Source organism: Lotus japonicus, chromosome 1 (genome assembly GCF_012489685.1).
Source record: "Lotus japonicus ecotype B-129 chromosome 1, LjGifu_v1.2".
In the NCBI taxonomy this organism is placed as follows: domain Eukaryota; kingdom Viridiplantae; phylum Streptophyta; class Magnoliopsida; order Fabales; family Fabaceae; genus Lotus; species Lotus japonicus.
In genome coordinates this window covers 1254373-1277330 of record NC_080041.1, presented here as the reverse complement: position 1 = coordinate 1277330, position 22958 = coordinate 1254373, and the positions used below count along the sequence as shown (strand labels likewise).

The following is a 22958-nucleotide window of genomic DNA, read 5'->3' as shown; positions in this document are numbered from 1 at the left end:
TTTTTTGTAATGCTCTCAATTATATATACCACATCAAATTTTGAATTTCTCTCTAGGATTCTTAGCTTGATCTTTGGAACTTTTTCTTTAAAGTAATTATGAAATTTCCACCGCAAAATGAAACACGCTAATTGTCTATTTTAGTGATTTGGGCTAAAAGTTTATACTAAAGTAAACTAATAAATTATGTAATAATTAATCTATAATAAAAAATAAGTTTGTGTTGAGTATGACTCATGAGTAATGTTAAGGGGGCGGGGTTGCTAATAGTTTGTGTGTTTGTGTCTCTTTTGGACATCTTGGTGATGATCATGTTTCTTCACTACGACCCTCAGATCAAATGGAGGCCTAATTATATTAGTTTTTGGTTAACAAAGTTTAATTTTGGATCCATGTACTGTAACTTCTTCCCTTGTGCTTATTATTACTTGTTTGCATCCTATGAACCCATAGTTATTTGTTTTTTTATGCTTTAAACATATCACTGTTAAAAGATGCCTCTGTCAGAGCCTCTCACCCAAGATTTCTGATAGCAGGGCTAGAAAGTTAGGAACTTAGTTTTCTAGATTGAGGAAGTTTCTTCACCATGAATCAAGGAATAATCAATGAGCAACAAAGTCTCCAATGCCTGCAAAAGCTAAGACACAAGGAAAAAAATACAACCCCATTTGGTAAGTTTTCAAAATTAGGATCAGATTCCATAGTTGCACAGTTATAGGCTAAGAGAGTAGTTAGGAGAAATGTGTCATGATCTATAGCGTTAATTTAGAACCATGTCTGTCAATATTGCATTGTTTGTTCTCCAGTTATTTTTTCTGTTTACCTTTTACCTGCTTGTTTGTTTGTTCTCTGGATGTTATTTAAAGTTTTTATCATAAGGTACTTGTGCTAATAAGAATTGAAGATCACAAATCATTAAGGTACATCTTTTCTCTAGGCTTTGATTATAACCCCCATTATAGTATTGTTGCAACATTTTCAATTAACTGCAATAACTTTTTTTTTCTATCAAAAAAGTTGAGGAGAAGAGATATCAGTTGAACTGTTCTACAAAATAGGCATGATCTAGTGACGATCTCCAAATGTATAAGGTATTATCAAAACATTAAATTGTGATGGAAATATTATTTGTCAGTGTTATTTTTTTCATTTTACCTGGTTGTACATGTGAGATCCCCTTTAAATAAAGTATCAAATTTTAGTCTTGTGAATGAAAAAACTTCTACATAAACTCTAACACAATGTAGATGTTTCTGACTTGTGTAACATTTTAATTTTTACTCATAATTACATTGATAAAAGTGAAAAATTATGTTCACATTACATAATTTATCTCAAACACTTGTGTCAAATAACCAATTATCCTAAAAGTGTAAGTTGTTTGGTAAGGAGCACATGAATTATTTTATATTATTATTTATAATATGCAAGAGCCCGTTAATTTAGACTTGCCAGTTCGGATTTGAAGTGTGGACAGTGCATATACCTACCTACCATTGCGATACTCAACTTTTTTATTTGAAGAATAGGAAAGTTAAAAATCGAAGTCTAGACCGCTTGATCTTAAAGGCCCTGATACAATGTTAAAAACAAATTATCCTAAAAGCTTAAATTGTTGGGTAAGAGACATATGAATGATTTTATATTATTATTTCTGATAATTTGCATAAACTCTTATACTATAAAATAAATTCAAATAAATCATTCCAAACGAAACTTATATTACAACAAAAACTACGGACACTAGCTTCTCTCAAATTGATTTTGGCTTCAAAAGTATTTAGGCAAACAAAAAAGATTGGCGGACTATAAAATAATATAGCTACCACTCTAAACATTATTTGGGGGATGGGTAGCAGGTAGCTCACTTTGTGAGTTAAGGGAAGTGAAGGGTGAAGGGTCATGGTTAAAATCCTAGTGAATGAACTAATTTACTGACAATTAAAACTAACATATATCTATCAATTAAATAAAATAATAATGACTCTAAACATCATTTTTTTAAAGGTTTTTGACCGCTAATATTTTTTCTACTTTGTGGCAAAAACTGCCATATAAAAATGAATGTCGGGAATAATTTATTGTTGTTCAGTCACCGGTGGACTACAATCACCAATGTTGCTCAAAGCGTTTCCAAACATGCTGTCAAACATTTAGAATAAGTAAAATTAGGTGAAATGAAGCTTAGATGAGTTACATGCACTTACTGCATTGTCATTTTTATCAAACCAAGCGAGTGATTTAAAATAAAGGACATTAACATCTTACCCTTTTTTTTCTATATTAATTGGGGGTATAAGTATCTACCAAAAAATTGGGGGTATAAGTAGATATTACTTTATTTAAAAAACTTTTTATAATATTGAAAGCGACCTTCAGCACAACGGTTGATGCCTTGTTATTTTACAGTCACAAATTTACCTCTGGACCTCAAACATAGCAGAGATTTTATTATAACACCAATTTTACCCATTTAATAGGCCATAAATATTCATTTTAACTCCCTCAAATTTTCTGCTCGCCACTCGCCAGTGTGTATGATCTGCATAATCTATATGAAGAACAATTCCCAATTAGTGACCAGCAAACAAGGAACCAACATATAGAAGCTAAATGAAAAGATTGAAATGATTATTCCACTGAAATAATGGACCACAGGGTGCAGATGATTGGCTCTATAATTGAACTCTGTTCTGGATGTATTTGTTGACGTCTGGTTATGACAATGGTAGAATCTCTACAAGCTAGTTGACCAATTAGTATGTGGGCACAACTTTACAACAACAAAGTACAAAGGATAGATGTTGGGGGAGAAAGAATTGAGATGAAATAAGTTGGTGAATTTTTTGGTTCAAAATTTTACATCTCCTTGTAGTTTTGCACTTATCGAGTTGCTAATAGCAAGAATAGGGAACAGTGCTTCCCTCGAGTGTGTCCAAGGAACAAGTCCAACCCTATGAAACAACACCTTATGACACACTCTAAAATGTAGTGGGGTCAAGTCACTTCACACACACACAAACCTTATTACTAAGACTACCCACAATGGTTTCAACATTCAACACCTTCAACACTCCACTTTTTCTCTTCCCAACACTCCACATCACCTTCTCTCTCCAGTTCAACACTTCATTCAACTTTTACCCACTCCAATGGTTTTTCATTCAACACCCTACCCCCTACCCCACCACTTTTATTTCATATTTTGATTTAATTTTATATTTTTCCTTTTTATGATTTCATAAAATTAAAATTTACGTTAAAAATTAAATTAAATAAACTATTATCAATTTAATTTAATTTAATGTTTTTTTATTTATTTAAATTAAATTAAATTATAAGATAATAATGGTACTTGTTGGGATCCATTTCAAAGCAAAGGGGATAGTAGAAAGATAATAAGATGAATAAGATGATGGAAAACTTGGTTTTTTTTTCTGTGTCCAAATCAAACGAACCAAGTCTCTATTTATAGAGAAAAAAAAATCATGAATTTTGGTAAATTTTTTTAAATTTTTTTTGAATGAAATAATTGAGTTGGAAAGATTAGGATAAAAGAAAATCGCCCGGACCAATCAACGCGTGACACGCGTCACTCATCAGACCATCTCTCTCCTCTGACCGCCACGCGTCCCACCACCGGTCCGCCTGGGAACCGCTTGCTGCCACGCCCTGCCCATAACGCGCCTTGTCCGCGCGTGTGTGGCACGCGCCTGGCGGTCACCAGCCAAGCCGTGCCACGTGTCACAGGCTGCAGGTTTCACAAGTGTTGAAAGTTTTCAACACCTCTCTCCTCCTTCCAACTTTCAACACCAACTTTCAACACCTTTAAAACCTCATTTCAACATTAAACTACCCATACTTTCAACACCATTGTGGGTAGTCTAAGGTGATTTTATCCCCATGCCTTTTTACCTTGTCTATTAGATTATTTCTTGAACCAACCACTTGTACATCAATAGTTTTAGAAGTGACTCAAATATACTAATAATATCTATAGTGAAAGAGCTGGAATTTATCAATAGTAGAAGATAGAAAAATATTACTGATGAAGTAAAAAAAAAAATCTAGCTAGATTATAACTGACCATAAATTAGTTATAGTTTTTATAAAGATCTCTCATTCTTTTATAAAGTATAATATTTTTTAGTTTTTTTTATGACAAATGTTCTCACTAATTTAGAACACTGTAGATGTCTCTTTTAACAAATGATTTTTTTAGAGATTGAACTTGTGTATTCATTTTTATGAGAGTCTAACTTATTAACCACAAGATTAAACTAACACCTTGGCTTTTATTTTTTTGTTTAACTTTAAAACAAATGGGCATATAACATATTTTTTTGCCTTTTGTCTCATATTTTCCTTTGTGGGAAAAAATCCAACACGGTGAGACATTTCAAAAGTGATTGCCTGACCATGATCTGAAAGCTCCTTCTTTTTCTTTGTTGGAATTCAAATTCACATAAAAAAATTCCAAAGTGAAAAAACAAAAAACATTAAATGATGTGGTGTGACTCTTCAATTGGCTTGCCTAGCTAGAGAAGGAAAAAGTTTGGAGACTAACTTTAGTGGAGCACAATTCAAACCACTTTCATTGCCATTTATTGAAACGATTCATAGGCAAAATTTCAGTGCATTCTCCTTTTGTCTCTAAAATGCACTGTTTGGTACTCGATTGCCAACTCGATCACAAGGAGAAATACAAGCTCATCTTATTGTCTTCAAGCCAGTATAGCATCTTTTTTTCTTCTAAGCAAGATTAAGATTTGATTTCTATACTAAATTCAATAAAAATGAAAACAATGGCATTACCATATGGAAAGTTATTCATTCTAACTCGCTGCGTAGTTCCTTCAAGTCAGTTAGCTTTCTTTCCTTACTTACCCTAACTGATAGCAAGATAGTTGTATAAAATTAGTGGGGATGGAAAGAAGTATGACTTTCATTGAATAATCTGTTGTGACATAATCTGACCCTAATATCATTCACTGGATCAGCAAGAATTTTACTCTGTCAATGACTTGAGAGATTGTAAAATAACTTCTCTAAAATCACTTTATCATTCGATGCCATATTATATTAATATATGAGAAAAAGAAAATTTCTTAATATATTCCGTGAGAATGAAACATTGGTGAAAAATGAGAATACTCAATTTCTTTTTTAGATTTACATTGGTACACTAATTTATCTTTTTGGGTGCATGTCGTATGTTTTGCACTTACATTAAATCAAGGTAGAGTGATCAGTCCAAGGTATAAGTCAAATTGAAAAGATAATTAATTTAACCAAATCTTAAAAACTGATGATGGAATCCAAAGTTTTGTTTGGAACGTCAGAAGAAGAATCAAAAGGATACAGAGAGGTCCAACCCTATGATCATAATTAAGGGTCAACCCTATTATTGATCATAATGTGAAGTGTCCTAATTAAGCTTCTCAATGTAGGCTGGAGAACAATGGAGGTCGGAGTCAAACGAGAAGGTCAACGTGAAACGATGCAACGAAAAAGGGGTCATCGTCGTCATTATGGTGTAGGCCGGAGAATTCGAACAATGGAGGTCGGAGTCGAACGAGCTTAGATCGTGATGGTGGAGGCCAGGTTGAAGAAATGGATAATTTAGTAAATTGAGGTTTATTTAGGTGGTCCATCATGATCTCGAATTTCATAAAACTATGAAGTTTACATAGTGGATCATGGCATACCTAGTAAGTCCACCTTAGACGACGCAGCCCATTTAGCATGACATGATTTGACTAAGCTTAATATTCATTGTATCTTCCCAACCACAAAATTCTAAGAATAATTATATATAAACACACATTTTGACACACACTTTAGCGCACAGTGTTTTTTATACGGTTTAAAATCGCCGCTAAAGTGTACATCAATTGAGAAAAAATATTGTATGTGTCGCTCATTTCCCAAAATCTAAATGTCAAATCAAAGACACCGTGACTTGCCCCCATTTAGAGTATTAGAGGGTACATATCAGGTTTTAGTTTGGTAATCAAAACATGCATAGGCATATGCCCATATAGAAAGGTAAGAAGCCTCAAATTTGACACCTGAGTACTTGACTTTAACCTCTTACACTTTATTGAAAAAAAATGGTCCAAACAAACACTCCACAAACTGAATGACAATTCATGCAACAGCGATATGAGCTACCTAGCCAACCATTTTATATATATCTTCTCTCATATGTTTCACACAACGGTCCTCATCCAAGGTATTGGAAAGAATGCAAAAACAAAACAAAAACAACAAACCCCAAATCTGCTTTACCCAGAAAACCTATATAGAAAAGCAACAAGAGGAAAATGAAAGCATAGCATTGGTTCCAGTTCTTTGCTTTGGACCTTTCTTTTGGCCCCTTCTCTCCCCCCTCGATACTCACATACACACCCTTAATTTCATACTGTCTCTCTCTCTGCATGCTTAAGTCCAACTATAAGAACAAATACTCTGACAATGTAACGTAGCATCAAATTAAATAAAAAAAAGTCTTAACCTTGAGAAGTTCACATTCACATTTCCATTGTTCCCCCAAATATCCAATATATTATAGTATATCACGCTAATTGATTATGTCTTTTCTTAATATTGGTACATGCAACACTGTTGAATTCACGATGAAATACTTTAAAATAACCACTTATGGTTAGAAATTACTACTCCCTCCGTTTCTATATATAAGTCATAAATAACTAATTCTCTTAGATTAAGAAAAGTTGTTACTAGTAATAAATTTGTAAAAAAAATGATTTACTTTCCTAGATTACCCTTATTTACTTTCCTATGATTTTCTCTCTCCAAGTTAATACTTCTAAAGTTTATCATCTCTTTCATATTAAATATGAGGGTGAACTTGGAAAAAATTATTTAATGCTTCCTAGATATTAGAAAGTGACTTATATTTTGTAACAAATTTTTTTTAAAAAATGTGACTTATAATAGGGAACGGAGGGAGTATAAGTTAATGTTAAGAAATTCTTCTAAAGCTAAAATAAATTCTATGTATTGAATAATGTCTAAAATTTAGAATGGCTTTTCACAACTGGTTCTAAATAGGAAAATGGTTTATAAGCCCCAACATACAAATGCCAAGATATGTGAGTTTTAGCTGTCTAAATTAAAATTACGAATAATGTGAATGTTATCTGAAATTTAATTTCCAATCCCTTTTGTGACATTAATACATATTTATGATCATCTAAAACCGTTAAAAAACTCATATATTAATTGAATGTCGATCTTACTAGGATTCTAATCTTGCCATCCTTCTAAATAAATATGCATTGGATTATGTATAAATTTTTACTCCAAAATAAATGTACTATCAAACATTTTACTTACCCCAAAGTCAAAATATTTCTCACACCCTAAAACTTAATTAAACCCCCCTACCTCACACCCTATAGCTATAAGCTGTGTCCCTTCACCTTTGACATGCCATTTATTTTCTTCTTGTGTACTCACTTCACCACTTCAAACATTGCTAGCTTCTCCCTCTCTCACTCTCTCAAACCATGGTGTTCCACCACCACCAAGAAAGCATGCAGGTGCAGGACACGAGAAGAAACAAACGACACAACAACTTCTCCATCAACGACAACATCGACATTCTCAGGGAAGTCCTTAAACGACTCGACGGTCCCTCCTTGGGCGTCGCCGCCTGCGTGTGCCGCCTCTGGCGCAGCCTCGCCAGCAGCGACGACTCCCTCTGGGAGCACCTCTGCTTCCGCCACGTGTCATCTCCGCCACCGGATTCCGTCCGAGCGGTGGTGGTGGCGCTTGGAGGGTACAGGAGGCTGTACATGGTGTGCGTGAGGCCGGTGCTGAGTCGACTCGGTGACTCGGAGCGGGTGGTGGTGAGGAAGCGGCATGAGGTGGTGGTGCAGCTCTCGCTGTCTCTGTTTTGCGTCGACAGCTATGAGAGGCTCGCGGCGGCGGCGGCGGGGGGAGGAAAGGTTGCCAGCGACGCGTCCGCATCGTCCCTCATGTTCCTCTGCAACCCCATCAATGTTTCATTCTAATCAATGATCACTACACCGTGTTTGGTTCTTCGCTTATAAAATGTAGCTTATAGAGTTATTATTTTGAATTGTGCGTCCATTCCAAACATACTTATTATTTCTCTATTCAATATTCATCATTAGATGCAAGGATTAAGTAAATCTTGCCACTATTAGTAGTCAAAATAAGAAGCACTGCCTGGTTAGTTAATTTTGACTATCACACACCAAATTGTTTGTTTATTCTTATTTCTTAATATCTCTTTTTTTTTTCCCCTCCCCAATAGTATTGTTGAGCTAGTTAAATGTATTAATAAAAGCTTGTAATAAGCTCGGATTGTTATATTTTGTTTCTAGTTTATGTGCAGCTCTTTTAAATGTAATGGACTATATGACATTGAACTCATTTTAGCTATGTCTTAGTCTTAATGTCGGTTGGCAGCTGTGTCAACGATTTAAGTGAGCAAAACTCTTATTATGGATAAAAGTTAAGTGTTTTTATGTTAACTTAACTGTTATTTAAATACACACTTTAAAATTACTTAATCTTGTCAACAACTTTTATTTGTGTTATAGTAAAATTTATGAAGCCCAAGACCACACTCTTTTTTAACTTTTTTATTAGACAAATGTTTTGCATGAGTTGTCTTCTTAGTCGTTACATATAAATCTCTTAAATTCTTTTGATTTTGGCTTGATACATTTTGCAACTTTTGAGTGAAAGGGATGAATTTATATTGTGAGTTATAAAATTCAATTCAAGTACATTCTTAATTTGTTAATTGAATGGCACCAACCAAAGAGAAGACATCAATCAATGTCTTATCAATAGTTATCCTCCTACAAGTAATGGGAGAAGCAGTATTTTAGTCATTTAATTCCCACCCTAACTCTTTATCTAATGAGCTCCAAGGGTTAAGGTGAACCTACAAAGTGCAATGCTCTTTGCACCAAGGGATTAAGGTGAACTTAGAAAGTGAAATGTTTTTGAGATATATTAAAGAAGTTCAATTATTGATGGGCATACCGACTCACTTTCACTCGATCCTTAACAAAGGTTTTCTAGTTAAAATCTACAGACGTATATTGATTATTAAAGAAGTTAGGATACCTAGTCAAGCAATGGACATGTAGTGGCTTTTCATGGTCTCAAAGCTAACCCTTAACTCGCAACCAGTCATCATGAGGTTGGATTTTGATGAGGTGTATCTTTTTTCTCACTGTAAACGATGATTTCGTGAGCTTGATCCTTGTCCAAAAAATAAAACTTTTAAGAAGATCATACTAGTCAAGTACTAGAGATCAACAAGGATAAAGGGTGTCGTCGAGTATGTGAAGAAGGGTGATGTATAACAAGTTCATATATGCTTTCATAAAGGCATAGTAAAATTACATTCCATTACTAGCATCCCTTCACAATTTTTCAAGTATGTCATTTTCTTCCGGCATGAGATCTGTTGAAGCATCTTATCACGATAGTAGATCGTTTTACTGAATGATTGAGATATAATAGCTAACTACTATCATATCGACTAAGATGTAGAAGTTTTTTTTTTTTTTTTTACTAAAATGAGTTCAATAGTGCTATGCATTATGAAATATCTTCCATATGAAATGTACGCATCCAAACGAGTTTACAATGGAGAAAAACTCAAATAGTACTAACCATACATGATGAGTTTGATACAAAAATTGGATAATGATCATGATTACTTTCTTGCATTTTGTCTTTTAAAGCTTCATCACAATAATTATTACTGAAATAAGTTTACTAATGCGTTACGAATAATTTACCTGAAATGTAAGAATTGAAACATATAAATGACTTACAATTTGAACAATGGTCTCTTTAAGCTTGATAGTCCAAGCATTTCTTTTTAATAAAATGCATCAAAGTAATGAAAAAAAAAAAGGTTGTCTTGCATAACTTCAATATGAAAAATAAATAAAAGTTGTCTTGCATAACTTCAATATGACAATTGAGGAGCATTCACAAGAGTGTTATCACTGATAACTCTCCTAACCAACCATTATCCAACTTAGCACCAACTACATTGATAATACATAATATTGATTGAATGTTAGCTAGTACTATAATGATATTTCACAATATTGACCAAATATGTAAATAAATTAAACTAAGAAATAAAACATATAATAATAAAAAAAGGTGAAATTTGAATTGAGCAATTACGCACCTAAGGTGCACGTTAGCTTGTTCCAACCACCAACACCATGACAGTAATAAGCGTTTACTTGCTTTGAAATTTCATTTTATTATTTACAAAAATAATTTAAATCCTTTTTTATTTTTTCTCCATCTTCTCTTTCTCATCGCCGATTCAATTCACCGCCGCCACCACCGCCACCACCACCACCACCTCGACCCACTTCCTTTTCTTCGCGACCCGGATCCGAAACCATTGGGGTTTTCTGCAGCAAAACTGGGTTCTGTGATTGATTCCCTGTTTTCAGTGCAGTGAGATTCGGAGTTGTCTCAGCTGAAATCAACTTCGCTTCAGCTCCTAAGAACACGTGGCGATCTGGGTCTTCTTCAGCACCCCATTATCAGTGAGTATTTGTTTTGAATTCTAGTGTGTTTGTTTTTACTGCATCTGGGTTTTTTCTTTTTACATGAATGAATTATGAGTATAGAATTTGGGGCTTTTGGTTTTGAGTTTCGATCTATATGCAGAAGTTTTTGTTTTTATCAAATTTAGCTGAGTTGGGGTGCTGATTGAATGTTGGGTCATTCTCACTTTCCCCTTTTGAGTGATTTCATGTTTTAAGAGATCAATAATGGGTTTGTTGATTTTGAAATTTGAAGTGTTTGGGTTGTGGGAAGTGAAGTTTAATGTTTTTAAGGTGGGAAATTGTGTTTCAGTTAACTGAATGCTGTGATCTGTTAATTTTACTCCACAAAATTGGCTTGGTTTCTTAGCAATTGTGAAATTATTGGTTCTAGATTGGTGTTGGCGTTTGTGTGTTCAATTTTTGGAAAATGTTTATGAAATTAGTGACTTTATTGTTTGTCATTTCAAAACTGTCAGCAGACATGGAAACGAGGTTATATGTGATATTGGGAACGATTTTGGGCTGGTCGTAGGTTCATTTTTCAAGTGCTCAGCTGTTAGTTAGTGGTTCAGTTCATACATGGAAGTTCAAGCAAACAAAGAGGAAGCACTTCAAGCATTAGAGATTGCTGAGAGGAGATTTGCTCAGAGAGACTTTGCAGGTGCGAAAAGCTATGCTGTGAAGGCTAAAACGCTTTGTCCTGAAGTGGAAGGTATATCTCAAATGGTGGCCACATTTGAGGTTTACATTGCTTCTGAGATCAAACATAATGGTGAGCTAGATTATTATGCGATTCTTGGATTAAAACCTTCTGCTGATAAAGAGGCTGTTAAGAGAAGTTACAAGAAGATGGCAGTATTGCTTCATCCTGATAAGAACAAATGCGTGGGAGCTGATGGGGCGTTTAAACTTATTTCTGAGGCATGGACTTGGCTTTCAGATAGTGCTATGCGTAGTTCTTACGATCTCAAGAGAAACTCACAGTCAGGTGGGATTAGTCACTCAAAATTTTCTTCTGTCCATGCCACTGGGGCTACAGTTTATAACAAAAAATGTTCCAATTTGTCAACCTCTCGAGGTGGGCTCGACACCTTTTGGACAATCTGCACCTCCTGTAAGGTTCAGTATGAGTATCTGCGAAAGTATGTGAATAAGAAACTCTCTTGTAAGAACTGCCGTGGCACTTTTGTTGCTGTTGAAACCGGGGCAGCCCCAGCAAATGGTTCATTTCCATATTCTCCTTGGTCACATGTGCCAGGAAATGGGTATGGAAGTCATTCATTTGATGGGGTTACATATGTTCCAACTAATGCCACCTATTTCAATGGGAATGGGGTCACCGGATACCATTCTGGACATGGATATGAGTATGCTGCAAATGTTTCATTTCAGTGGGGTTCTACTGGACTCATCCATCAAAATGGATCAACTACGTTACCTGCTGATTCTGTTTATCAGGCCAATGGAAATGCGAAGAGGGGAAGACCAAAACTCAAATCAGGAGCTGATGGAAGGAATCACGTCACAGAGACTGTGGTCAACACAAATCCCGATGCATCATTCTCCTGTAATGAACCACAGGAAGTTAAACCAAGTAGACCTGACAAGAAACGGAAAGTTGTGGGAGCCAATTGCAGAAATGGCTATGAAGAAAAAGGGTCTCAAGGTGCTTCAGAGGCAATAGTGTCTAATGGAAATAATAGCGTCGGACTTAGCCAGAAGCTTTCCTGCACAAATGACATTCATACCAAGCAGTTCTCCATGGCACCGGCATTTGACGCGAGAAAGTTATTGATTGAGAAGGCCAGGACTGAAATTAGGAAGAAATTGGAAGAGATGAAGTTGTCATCTGAAGCTGCAACACTAAAAGAGAGAGAAAAAGCTCAAGCTGAAGTTGGTCAAGTCAAAAGAGAGACGTGTAGAAGAGCAGTTCTGAGTGTTCCTGGTCTTGAATTAGAGCACAGTAAAGCTGGTCCAATCTCAATAACTGTCCCAGATTCTGACTTTCATGACTTCGATAAAGATCGGGCGGAGGAATGCTTCAGGCCAAAGCAAATATGGGCCTTGTATGATGAGGAGGATGGCATGCCACGATTATATTGTCTGATCCGTGAGGTTATATCTGTTAATCCATTTAAGATTCATATCAGTTACTTGAGTTCCAAAACTGATAGTGAGTTTGGCTCAGTAAAGTGGCTTGATTCAGGTTTTACTAAATCCTGTGGAAATTTCAGGGCTTGGAATCCTGATGTTGTTGACCAAGTTAACATATTTTCTCATGTTCTAAGTAAGGAGAAGGCTGGTCGAGGTGGCTGCGTTCGCATATACCCCAGAAGTGGTGATATTTGGGCTGTTTATCGAAATTGGTCACCGGATTGGAACAGATCTACTCCGGATGACGTGAGGCATCAGTATGAAATGGTGGAGGTGCTGGATGATTACTCTGAGGAGCTTGGTGTTTGTGTTACTCCCCTTATAAAGTTATCTGGATTTAAAACAGTATACAAGAGCAATGCAGACAAAAGTGCCATAAAATGGATACCAAGAAGAGAAATGTTGCGGTTTTCGCACCAAGTGCCTTCTTGGTTGCTGAAAGGGGAGGCGAGCAATTTGCCAGAACGGTGTTGGGACCTTGATCCAGCTGCAACTCCGGATGATCTTCTTCATGCTGCTGCTACAGAAGCAAATGCATTGTAGGTTATATGCATTGTTGAAACAATTATTGGGGTTGCACTATAGCATTTCTTCCCAGTATTTAGATTTAACTGTTTCACACTTGGTTAGAAACCAATGAGACATTAACCATGGATGCTTTAGAGGGTGAAATTTTAATTTGTAACATTTTTCTAGACTTTGAGATCTAGTGATTGCCTGTTTAGTAAAGTTTCTTCTTGCCATAGGAGGAGGTGTAACTCTTGTAACTGTATTTCTGACCAGTTTTTCTGGTCAAGAATTGATTCAATCAAAGGCTGAAACTGATTTTAAAAGAGAGGAAAAAAAGTAGAGAGCTATTTGGATTGTATATAAATCTATGCAAACTGATAAACTCATTCAAAATGTTGGAGTTGGTTAACTAATAAAAAATGTATAGGGGGGGGTTTTGGGGATATGACTATTATTACTCACAGTTATGATACATCATAAATTAAATTATAGGACTCATATGTGAAAAGGTGCAACCATGCATCAATTAAATCGTATTGTATCACCTCATTTGTACTCCCAAATCTCTTCCTCTATTCCTATGGTTGCCTGAATCTGAGTCTTTATGTTACTCTTTATTTTAGCAGCAATAGGACAATCAGCAAGGCCAACTCATATGCTGCACAATGGGTTGAAATGACCAACAGAACATAGATGAATTAAAATTCGATAATTCGTTAATACGCTTCTTGGTCATTGTATATGGTCATTGCATGACTTGGAGATTGTTGCTATTATATGCAATGATTATTGGGTTCTTAGTAAAAAGGTGAACCAATCTGGTTACTAAGAACCCAATAATCATTGCATATAAAGCAAGTGATTAATAGATAAAGCAAGAAAAATCAGATCATGCCACCATTGACAAATAGCAACGTGGTTATGTGGCATTGCAGATAACAAAAGAAGACATACTTTTTGACCAAAAAAAAAAAGAGAAGACAAACTGACAAAGACTTGCTTCTTTTTAAGAATTAGCATGAGCATTTGCCTTTCATTACTTGCATTGCAGAAAGTAAGAAAACCCTTCAATGAGAGAAGCTAACATGTTAAATATCTTGCACCAAGTAAGCTCATATTCCTTTCCTCATTCTCCCACTACCTTGCTTTATTCTCTGCGTACATATTACTTGCTTCCTTCATAACACATACCTCACCTGATCTATTCATATTATGTAGAAATTATTCCTTTCTTTATATATCCAATGGATGAATAAATTATTAAATTATATTTATCACATCTCCACCATACTTCATTCATCCTACCTCCAACCAGACATCATTTAGCAACAGTATTCCATCTAAAGAAGAGGTAAGCTTTGCTTTTTTCCCAATTTTATATATATGTTTCATTTGATTGCTCAAGCCTTGGTTCAAAGTAGTTTACTGATTTAACTTTCATGGTGTGACTTGACTCTCTCATTCTCTCTGAAACCTTCCTTCAACTCCCTAACTTTCTCACTCACATGCAATTCAAGCATGCTCTTCTAGCTATGATTGTGCACCTTCACTTTCTTCGGATAGATTGATGTTTTTAGCTACACATAGTAAGATGAGAAAAACAAACAAAAAGGATACACCACTGCTTAAATGAATTGATGCTTCAACTTTTCAGATTTACTGATTTAGCCACTGCTCTCTAGCTTCCTCTGCCTCCAAAAACATCTGATAAATCCCCCTTTTCCCCCTAAAGCCTCCAGACTTATATTTTTCATTAGAATTTGAATTGCCAGCACCCAAGCTCTAAGCACCGAACCCTACTAATGCATAACCATTGGAGCCTTTGTACACCAGCTCTATTTAGCGCTTAACTGATGGGAAACTAGCAGCAAAAGAAATATAAAATACATTAAATGTAGCCAAGTTACTAAACATACTAAAAAATTAGGCTACCACTATAAAACTTTCTGAATGTTGATAAAACTAACCTAAGATCCTTCTCTAATTATCTAAAAAACATGACCTCTTAAAAAATCCTAAAAAGGTAAGCAATTAAGCAACAACACATTGTTAATCATAGGGGCATGGGGCAGAGCATAATTCTATCTGATGCTTAACTTTTTTAAAACAATACTCCTTTATTTTCAAGAAGCAATCAATGCTTCATTTTCATTTTGTTATGCTGCAAGAGAACTTGAATTTAATTTCAAATATACTACAGCTAGGAGGATAAAGGAAGCTGAATCAGGTTTGGCCATAGCATTAAACCTAATAAATGAATTACAATAATGCTTTTAAAGCTTTGTGAATCATTACAACATGTTGATCTCTCATTTTCAGGTGAATTAAGCTGCACTTTGAAAAGTAAATGATGGACTGGCTTTCGTGCTTCGCGTCTGCGTTTGGAAAAGATTTGGTGTGTGGAGCAGTAGATGAATTATGTTATCCTTGCTGCTTCAACAACTTTGTGGAGGACCTTCAACATAAAGAAAACAAATTGATCACAACAATAAATAGTGTAGACGACCGTGCTAAACATGCTAAGAAGCAAGCAATGAAAACAGCTGAAGTTTTGGATAAGTGGCTGGAGGAAGCCAACCCTCTCAAAGAGGAGGTGGAGGGTCTACTGAAAGAAGCAAGAACAAGCAAGAGCAGCAAATGTCTTTGTTACTGTCCAAATTGGCTCTGGCGATACCGTTTGGGCAAGAAGTTAGCAAACAAAAAAGATGACATTGAAAAATGTAATGATGAAGGGAGAAAGTACATACAACTTGAACGTGTTGCAACACTTACAAGCATGCCATCTTTTTCTGGAGACAAATATTTGAAATTTAATAGTAGAAAACTTGCTTATCAGCAACTTATGGAGGCAGTGGAAAATGATGAGGTTTCCATGATTGGATTGTATGGTATGGGGGGTTGTGGTAAAACCACGCTGGCAATGGAACTCATGAACACAAAACAACATATGTTTGACAAAGTGCTTTTTGTCACTATATCCAACTCCAACACATTAGATATTCGGACGATTCAGGATAAAATTGCAAGCCCGTTGCAGTATACATTTCCTGAAAATGGAGAAATGGAGAGAGCCCAGCGCTTACGCACAAGGTTAATCCAAGAAAATAAGATTCTCTTGATTCTAGATGATGTGTGGCAATTTCTAGATTTTGACACCATAGGGATTCCCACCAGTACAACTCATAAAGGCTGCAAGGTTTTGATTACTACTCGGTTAGAAGCAGTTTGTACGTCGATGGATTGTCAAAGAAAGATTTCACTGTCAATCTTAAAGAATGATGAAGCATGGGTTCTTTTCCGAAAGCAAGCATGCTTGTCTGAAGTCACCTCTGATACCTTAAAGCGTTTGGCAAGGCTAATTTCAGATGAATGTAAAGGACTACCTGTTGCTATTGCAGCTGTGGCCAGCACTTTGAAAGGCAAGTCTGAAGTGGAATGGAAGGTTGCATTGGATAGCTTGCGAAATTCGAAGCCAGTGAATGTTGAAAAAGGTCTTCAAAATCCTTACAAGTGCTTGCAGTTGAGTTATGATAATTTGGATACTGAAGAAGCCAAGGCGCTTTTCTTGTTGAGCTCTGTGTACCCTGAAGACTATGAAATTTCAGTAGAACAATTAACTAGATGTGCAATAGGGCTAGGCCTTGGTGGAGAAATTCACTCATATGAAGGGGCAAGGAATGAAGTCAGTGCAACTATAAACAAGCTCATAAGTTCTTGTTTATTGTTAGATGGACAAGATCATGTCAAGATGCATGACTTGGTTCGTGATGTAGCCCACTGGATTGCAAATGATCACTATTCACCAAGATACCTATGGACTGAGAATGTTCCATATGAATTGGATTTTTCCAATCTTGAATATCTATGGCTAAGAACAGAATTGGAAATATCAGGTGAAATTTACAAAAGGATGAGGAAGCTTAGAGTTTTGCTTCTTCTCAATCCCACTGGAAGAAATCCATTGTCGACAATGGCATTCAAATCGTTGACCAAACTTCGATATCTATTCCTCTCTTGGTGGGAATTAAGTGACTTTTCGTTTTTAGGAGATATGAAGGAACTTGAAACTCTTGAATTATTTGGTTGTTCATTCATTGAATTACCCAATGATGTTGAAGTTACACAACTGAAGAACTTGAGATTGTTAGCTTTAGCAGAATGTCGCATAAAAAAGAATAATTTTGAGGCTATTGCAAGACTCCAATTGTTGGAAGAATTGTACGTTGGTGATTGGTCATCAACATGGGATCACTACAATGAAAATGTTGCTGAACTCTTTAACAAGTGTAGTGTGGTCCAAGGGCTGAAAAGGTATGTGATACAAGGAAATGACATCCCATATCCTATTTTCGAATTTGAGCCGCTAAGGTACATTCCTTATCAGAAAATTTTGGTGCTTGGTTATTTTCATACATCATATGCAGCAGCAAAGGTTTTGGCCGAAAGAGCAGAGTATTTGACTTTAAAACAGATTGAGGGAGGCGCGAAAAATTTTATGCCTGACATAATTCAATTAGGAGGAGGAGGAGGAGGAGGAGGAGGAAGTATGAATGAGTTGAAGTATGTTAAGATAAGAAACTCCAAGGAGATAAAGTACTTAATTGACACTAGCAATCATTTGAGCGAGGTTGGAAATCTCTTCCCTGAATTGCTTGTTCTGAAAATTTATGATATGGATCACTTAATAACTCTATGCCACGGTCATTTACCTTCGAGCGACCCTTTCCAGAAATTAGAAGAGCTGCACTTAATTAACTGCCCAGAGGTTACATATCTTTTCACAACTGTAGTAGCTCGAAGTCTAGCAGAGCTGAAAACTTTGTGGATAGAAGAATGCCATGGTTTGAAGCATATATTAGTAGAGGATGACACAGAGGATATAAGTCCATATGATAATAGTTTGGTGTTCTCAAAATTAGAGTTCCTCAGGGTCTATAAATGTGGAAAGATAGAATATATAATCCCGGTCACTGTTGCCCAAGGCCTTGTACAGTTAGAGACTTTGCATATTTTGAAAAATGATGCATTAAAATATGTATTTGGAAGAAACTCACTTGGACCTCAGAGTGGAAATGAACTCGATATCGAGATTCCTGCTTTGAATTTTCTTTGGCTTGAAGACTTGCCACAAGCAATTAGCATTTTCCCAGACAATTGTTATCCAAGGTTGCCATCTCTGCAAAAGTTCTGTTTGATAAGCTGTCCAGAATTTGCCACAAAGTCTATCAGAACTTGCAGGAAGATAGAAAATTGGTACGATCACGAAGAAAAAAAGGTATAACATAATCACCCGTTGGATTTTTTTTAGTTATTTGTTTTTATCATGTGGTTAACATCATCATGTATTTTAATAGATGAAATAAATGAAATTTTAATCAACTATAGTATATGAAAATTATTTTTTTTTTCATTTATTTAATTATTTTTTGTTTGCCATTTCTTGAACACAAATTCATTTTACACATTTCCTCTTCCTATTTTACAGGACTTGGAAAATCTACCTCAGTTGACATATATTTGCATGTCTTTCAAAGACCCTTCTAAATTCAAAAAACTTGCATTTTTAAACATAACAGGATGTGAAAAAGTAGATGTAATTTTTCATGCGCGTGTTTCAAGATGCCTATGTGAGTTGAAGATTTTAGTTATAAGAGAATGCAAAGAATTGAAGCAGATTGTTGAGGAGGAAGTGGAGAATGACAAATTATCAAATCTTCCTTCTCAACAGCCACAACCATGCTTCCCAAAGCTAGAATTACTCTTCGTCGAAGAATGCCACAAATTGAAACGTTTCATCTCTTTCTCTAGATGTAATGATCTTCCCAACCTAGTTGCTCTGATCATAAGTAGAGCCTCAAAGCTAGAAGAACTAATAGGATGTGAACAAGGAAATGGTGGTTATGAGATAGGAGAAAAGAAAGTTGAGCTTCCAAAACTGAAATATGTAATGTTCAGGCAGCTGCCAAAACTCTGCCAATTGATTGAATCACAGATTGTAAGGCATTGTACTGTTATCAATTGCCCAAAACTCTCTTTGACTTCAACTGCCACTTTTCAGGAGTTCAAGGAAGAAATCTTAAAGGACGACGGTAAATCCTATACATGTATTTCATGGTGGTTTATACATATATACATAGATACAAATGGAATGAATATGATGAATCACAACATATAAATTCCCCTTATAATAATGACATATTCTTCTTACAATTAGAAAATTCGATTTAAGTTGTGTTTTATATTTGGTTATTATGTCTAAATGTGTCAACATGAAGATTTTGAAATTGTTAAATATGATGTCATTTTTTTCCAATAGAAAATTCCATTGATTGTTTAAGTTGCACTTTTGTTTGAGTTGCATGGAAGATTTATCTTTGTAATTTTCTTTTTTTGTTTTAGTTTCGCAAATTAGTGGGATTGAAAGTTGGGAGCTACGTGACATAATAAATTCAGTGATAAGGGGTGAAAATTCTATTGAGCAAGCTCAAGCAGCCTCAGGGAGTGAGTTAGCTTCTTCACAGGTCAGTAGCAATTAATCTAGGCTATGCATGCTAACCTGGTTGAATACAATTATCATGATACTAGCATCAAAACAGATGTCTTGTCCATTGCTTCACTAAACTTGACACAGACATTTAGTATGTAAAATATGTCTGATAGAGTTCGAGGCTTTGTGGAATTAGAAGGGAATGTGTTACTGGTTACAAGTCCTAGCAAACACACCATTTGGAACGTTTACTCCAGTAGGCAGTTAATTGTAAGATAGATTCTGATATGTTCTGTTATGATATATTAATGCTACGATTCTGTTCCAGTCTCGAGAATCGTCCCCTTATTGATTGAAAAATAATCCTTGTTAACATTTACTAAAACATTTAACTTATTAAGCTACCCCTTTTGTATCTTTTTCTGTTGCTCAGATTAATGAAGAATCAAAGAAGGAATTTATTGAGGAAGTTTCTAGTTCAGAGGTACTCTCTACAACAACTTTAACAGATTCTCAATTGATTGAAAGACCATCTCCCAAGTCCCTTGGATGCTCCTCTAAATAAGACAATGATTGTTACTTTAACTCATTTAGAATTAACTAGCCCAGTCCCATCAGATACTCTTCAACATAAATAACATAAATAACATGCACAACTAAACTAACTAAGCTTGCTGTATGAAATTGTCCATTTGAACATGTTCAACTGTGTTTCATTTATCATTTTTCTACAGAAGAAGGATCCCATGCCAAAAACCAGTTCAACACTTGGTAAAACAGTAAGTGAAGACAACCAAATTCAAAGCGAATCAACTGCACCTGAATCATCCAAGTTCGTAGAATCAGAAAAGAGAAAGCAAAGCGATACCACACTTAAAATTGTTGAAGCTGAAATTGCACCCATTTCTTCACCCAACTTGATAGATGTATTAACTCTTTTTTTTGTCTTTCATTTTTTTTCCTCATTTTAAAAAACTAGATAACATTGAACTAATTATGGATAAGGTTAGGCAGTTACTAAGAGACAATGAAAGTTGACTCACTAAGTTTCACACTTTTGGCACTGTACAGAGTATTGAGGAAACCAAGAGAGCCAATACGGGAAAGGATCCAGCATTAGACAAACCAGCCATACCAAGTTCTGGTTCAGAACTAAGAGGGCCATCTCCAACATCATTAACAACTCCTCTACATAAAGTACCTCTGCATGTAAGTTTGTTAATCACAAAGCTTGAAAAAATATTTCATAATAGTAAGGCTAATGCTTCATGCTTGTTCAATATTACATAGAAGTTGGTGGATCAAGAGCAAACCAGCTTACAAGGTGTTCTAGAAAAACAAGTCACCCTTGGAGAAACAATTGTAAACTCTGAAACCGCTCATATTATTGCCATACCACCTCATGATATACATTATAAAGCGATAATTCTTTCAAAGATATAACTTTAAATCCACTCTTAAAATGCTTTTCCATTTGTGATGCACAGAGCATTGAGGACATAGGAAAAGAAACAGTTCAAGAGGGGAATGCATCAAATGAAACTAGGATGAAAACTTTGTCCACTGGTGTAGAAGGCATTGGAGAGGGATCAAACATGATGAATAAAGAAGGTATGATAGGTGTTGTTTCTAATGACAGCATTGAGGTTCCTACAGGTTAGTACTCTCTTCTTGTCTGAGATATATCTCACCCAAGAAGTCCTTTAAATTTTAGCATCTTCTGCATATACTCATGGAAGCCATTCTTTGATCATTGTGAAAACAGGAGCATGCACGAACTTTGCTGGTATGGATGATGCACAAGTTGCTATAAATAATGCTCAACTTAAGTCATGTCCATATGTAAGTTTACTCTATGCAAATGCTCATTCCGAAATTGTGGTAATCTTAAAAATAATGTTGTCTTGTTTCTGATTTATTATTTTCCACAATAGTTCAATCAAGAAACTATTGTACTTATATGCAACGGAAAAAAAAAACTTAGCAACTTGTGGCTTATTGGTCAGGCCATTTTTTATACATTTTCTTCTTGTTTTTTCTAGAGCGGAATAAACCTCAGGCAGACTGAGACAGATATAGACATAGAAAGTGCAGACCATCCTATAAATATTGACGACTTGTGTGTTTCTGAACTAGCTTCCGAGCATTCTTCCACCAAAGATAACTTAGTAGCAAAGACAGTTGTTGACCTGGAAGAGTCTCTAAATATGCCTCTGAAGGACATAGCTAGGTCCGAGGCTAACTGCATTCGCCTTCTGACAGCTCTTAAGTTCTTGTCCCACCTTTCTTTAAAAGATGCAGCTCTGCCAGATGGACTTAAAACTATAATAGACTCTATGCATAAAGAACTTCCAAGCATTCTATGTTCCTTCAAGCAAGCCTTTGTTACCATTGAAAAATTTGCAGTGATTGGAGCTCATCAGAATGAGGCTGCCAATAATCTTGTTTCCAAAATTTCTAAGGTAAAGGATTTTTTGGATGAAGCTCAACAGAAGGAAGCAGTATTGAAGGGAGAGATTATTCGGTTGAAGAAAGAAATGAATGATCGTGAGGCTGACCTATCATCTCTGCAGGAGGAAAAGAAGAAGTGCATTCAAGAAAGTATAGGTTACAAAAGGGATTTTGGGAATGTGAGCAAAGACATATCTCAAATGGTGGAAGATCAAAGAAAAGCTCGGCAAGAATTATTTGCGGTGGATTATAAATGGTCGGCTCTATGTAGCCAATTTCACCACAACCGCATTGTTAATAGAAATCACTCTTAAAGGATATTTCTTGGTTGTTATTTTTCTAAATTCATTAAGTTTTAGAGGCTATCATATTAGTAATTATTTACTCAACTATTATGCAGATTAATTCTTTGCAAATAATAGAAGACACATACCAACTATGTTGTCCACTCCTTCGTTTCTAGTCCATAGTCCATACATTGGTTAATGCAAAATATGGAACTGAACGTGTAGCTTCCTGTATGTATGTGTGCCACTGTTTATCAACATAAACAGGAACTATTGAATTTTTTTGTTATAACTATTGTATGGTTTGGGGTTACACTTGTAGAGTGAGCCTTCTCCCTCTGTTTACTAACATAAATGAAAAATGGCTCTGATATATATTATTTGTTCATTGATTAACATCAAATTTCCAATATTTTTTTAACACACAACACTTCATATTCATTCATGAAGTGATAGTGATATTGATTATGAGTT

General features: G+C 35.5%; 3 protein-coding genes across 11 annotated transcripts; all 3 read left to right on the top strand.

Annotated features, from left to right (window-relative positions):
• Positions 1–7383: 7383 nt before the first annotated feature.
• Positions 7384–8439, top strand: LOC130731485 (F-box protein SNE). Its single transcript, XM_057583800.1, has one exon. It carries the CDS (start codon positions 7536–7538, stop codon positions 8040–8042), a length of 507 nt encoding a protein of 168 aa, XP_057439783.1. The 5' UTR covers positions 7384–7535; the 3' UTR covers positions 8043–8439.
• Positions 8440–10290: 1851 nt separating this feature from the next.
• Positions 10291–13582, top strand: LOC130732927 (uncharacterized). 2 transcript variants are annotated; one of them, XM_057584950.1, is made up of 2 exons: positions 10291–10592; positions 11072–13582. In XM_057584950.1, exon 2 carries the CDS (start codon positions 11175–11177, stop codon positions 13290–13292), a length of 2118 nt encoding a protein of 705 aa, XP_057440933.1. In that variant the 5' UTR covers positions 10291–10592; positions 11072–11174; the 3' UTR covers positions 13293–13582. The 2 variants fall into 2 exon arrangements, with proteins under 2 accessions (XP_057440933.1, XP_057440932.1); XM_057584949.1 differs by having other exon boundaries at positions 10292–10592; positions 11075–13582.
• A 729-nt stretch (positions 13583–14311) lies between these two features.
• On the top strand, positions 14312–22958 carry LOC130732926 (uncharacterized). Of its 8 annotated transcripts, none has more exons than XM_057584942.1 (11): positions 14312–14365; positions 15579–18534; positions 18745–19348; positions 19659–19780; positions 20180–20230; positions 20481–20672; positions 20818–20955; positions 21037–21108; positions 21234–21402; positions 21512–21588; positions 21789–22954. In XM_057584942.1, the coding sequence occupies exons 2-11, from the start codon at positions 15607–15609 to the stop codon at positions 22509–22511; spliced, it is 5076 nt and encodes a 1691-aa protein (XP_057440925.1). In that variant the 5' UTR covers positions 14312–14365; positions 15579–15606; the 3' UTR covers positions 22512–22954. The 8 variants fall into 8 exon arrangements, with proteins under 8 accessions (XP_057440925.1, XP_057440931.1, XP_057440930.1 ...); XM_057584948.1 differs by lacking the exon at positions 14312–14365 and adding an exon at positions 14379–14610 and having other exon boundaries at positions 21234–21357; positions 21883–22056; XM_057584947.1 differs by lacking the exon at positions 14312–14365 and adding an exon at positions 14379–14610 and having other exon boundaries at positions 21883–22056.

Excerpts from the sequence above, each read along its gene's own strand:
- LOC130731485 (XM_057583800.1), top strand. The coding sequence starts at position 7,536 with ATGGTGTTCCACCACCACCAAGAAAGCATGCAGGTGCAGGACACGAGA.
- LOC130732926 (XM_057584942.1), top strand. The coding sequence starts at position 15,607 with ATGATGGACTGGCTTTCGTGCTTCGCGTCTGCGTTTGGAAAAGATTTG. Across the intron at positions 20,956-21,036 it reads TACATAAAGTACCTCTGCAT|AAGTTGGTGGATCAAGAGCA; the intron begins GTAAGTTTGTTA and ends AATATTACATAG. Across the intron at positions 21,589-21,788 it reads AACTTAAGTCATGTCCATAT|AGCGGAATAAACCTCAGGCA; the intron begins GTAAGTTTACTC and ends TGTTTTTTCTAG.
- LOC130732927 (XM_057584950.1), top strand. The coding sequence starts at position 11,175 with ATGGAAGTTCAAGCAAACAAAGAGGAAGCACTTCAAGCATTAGAGATT.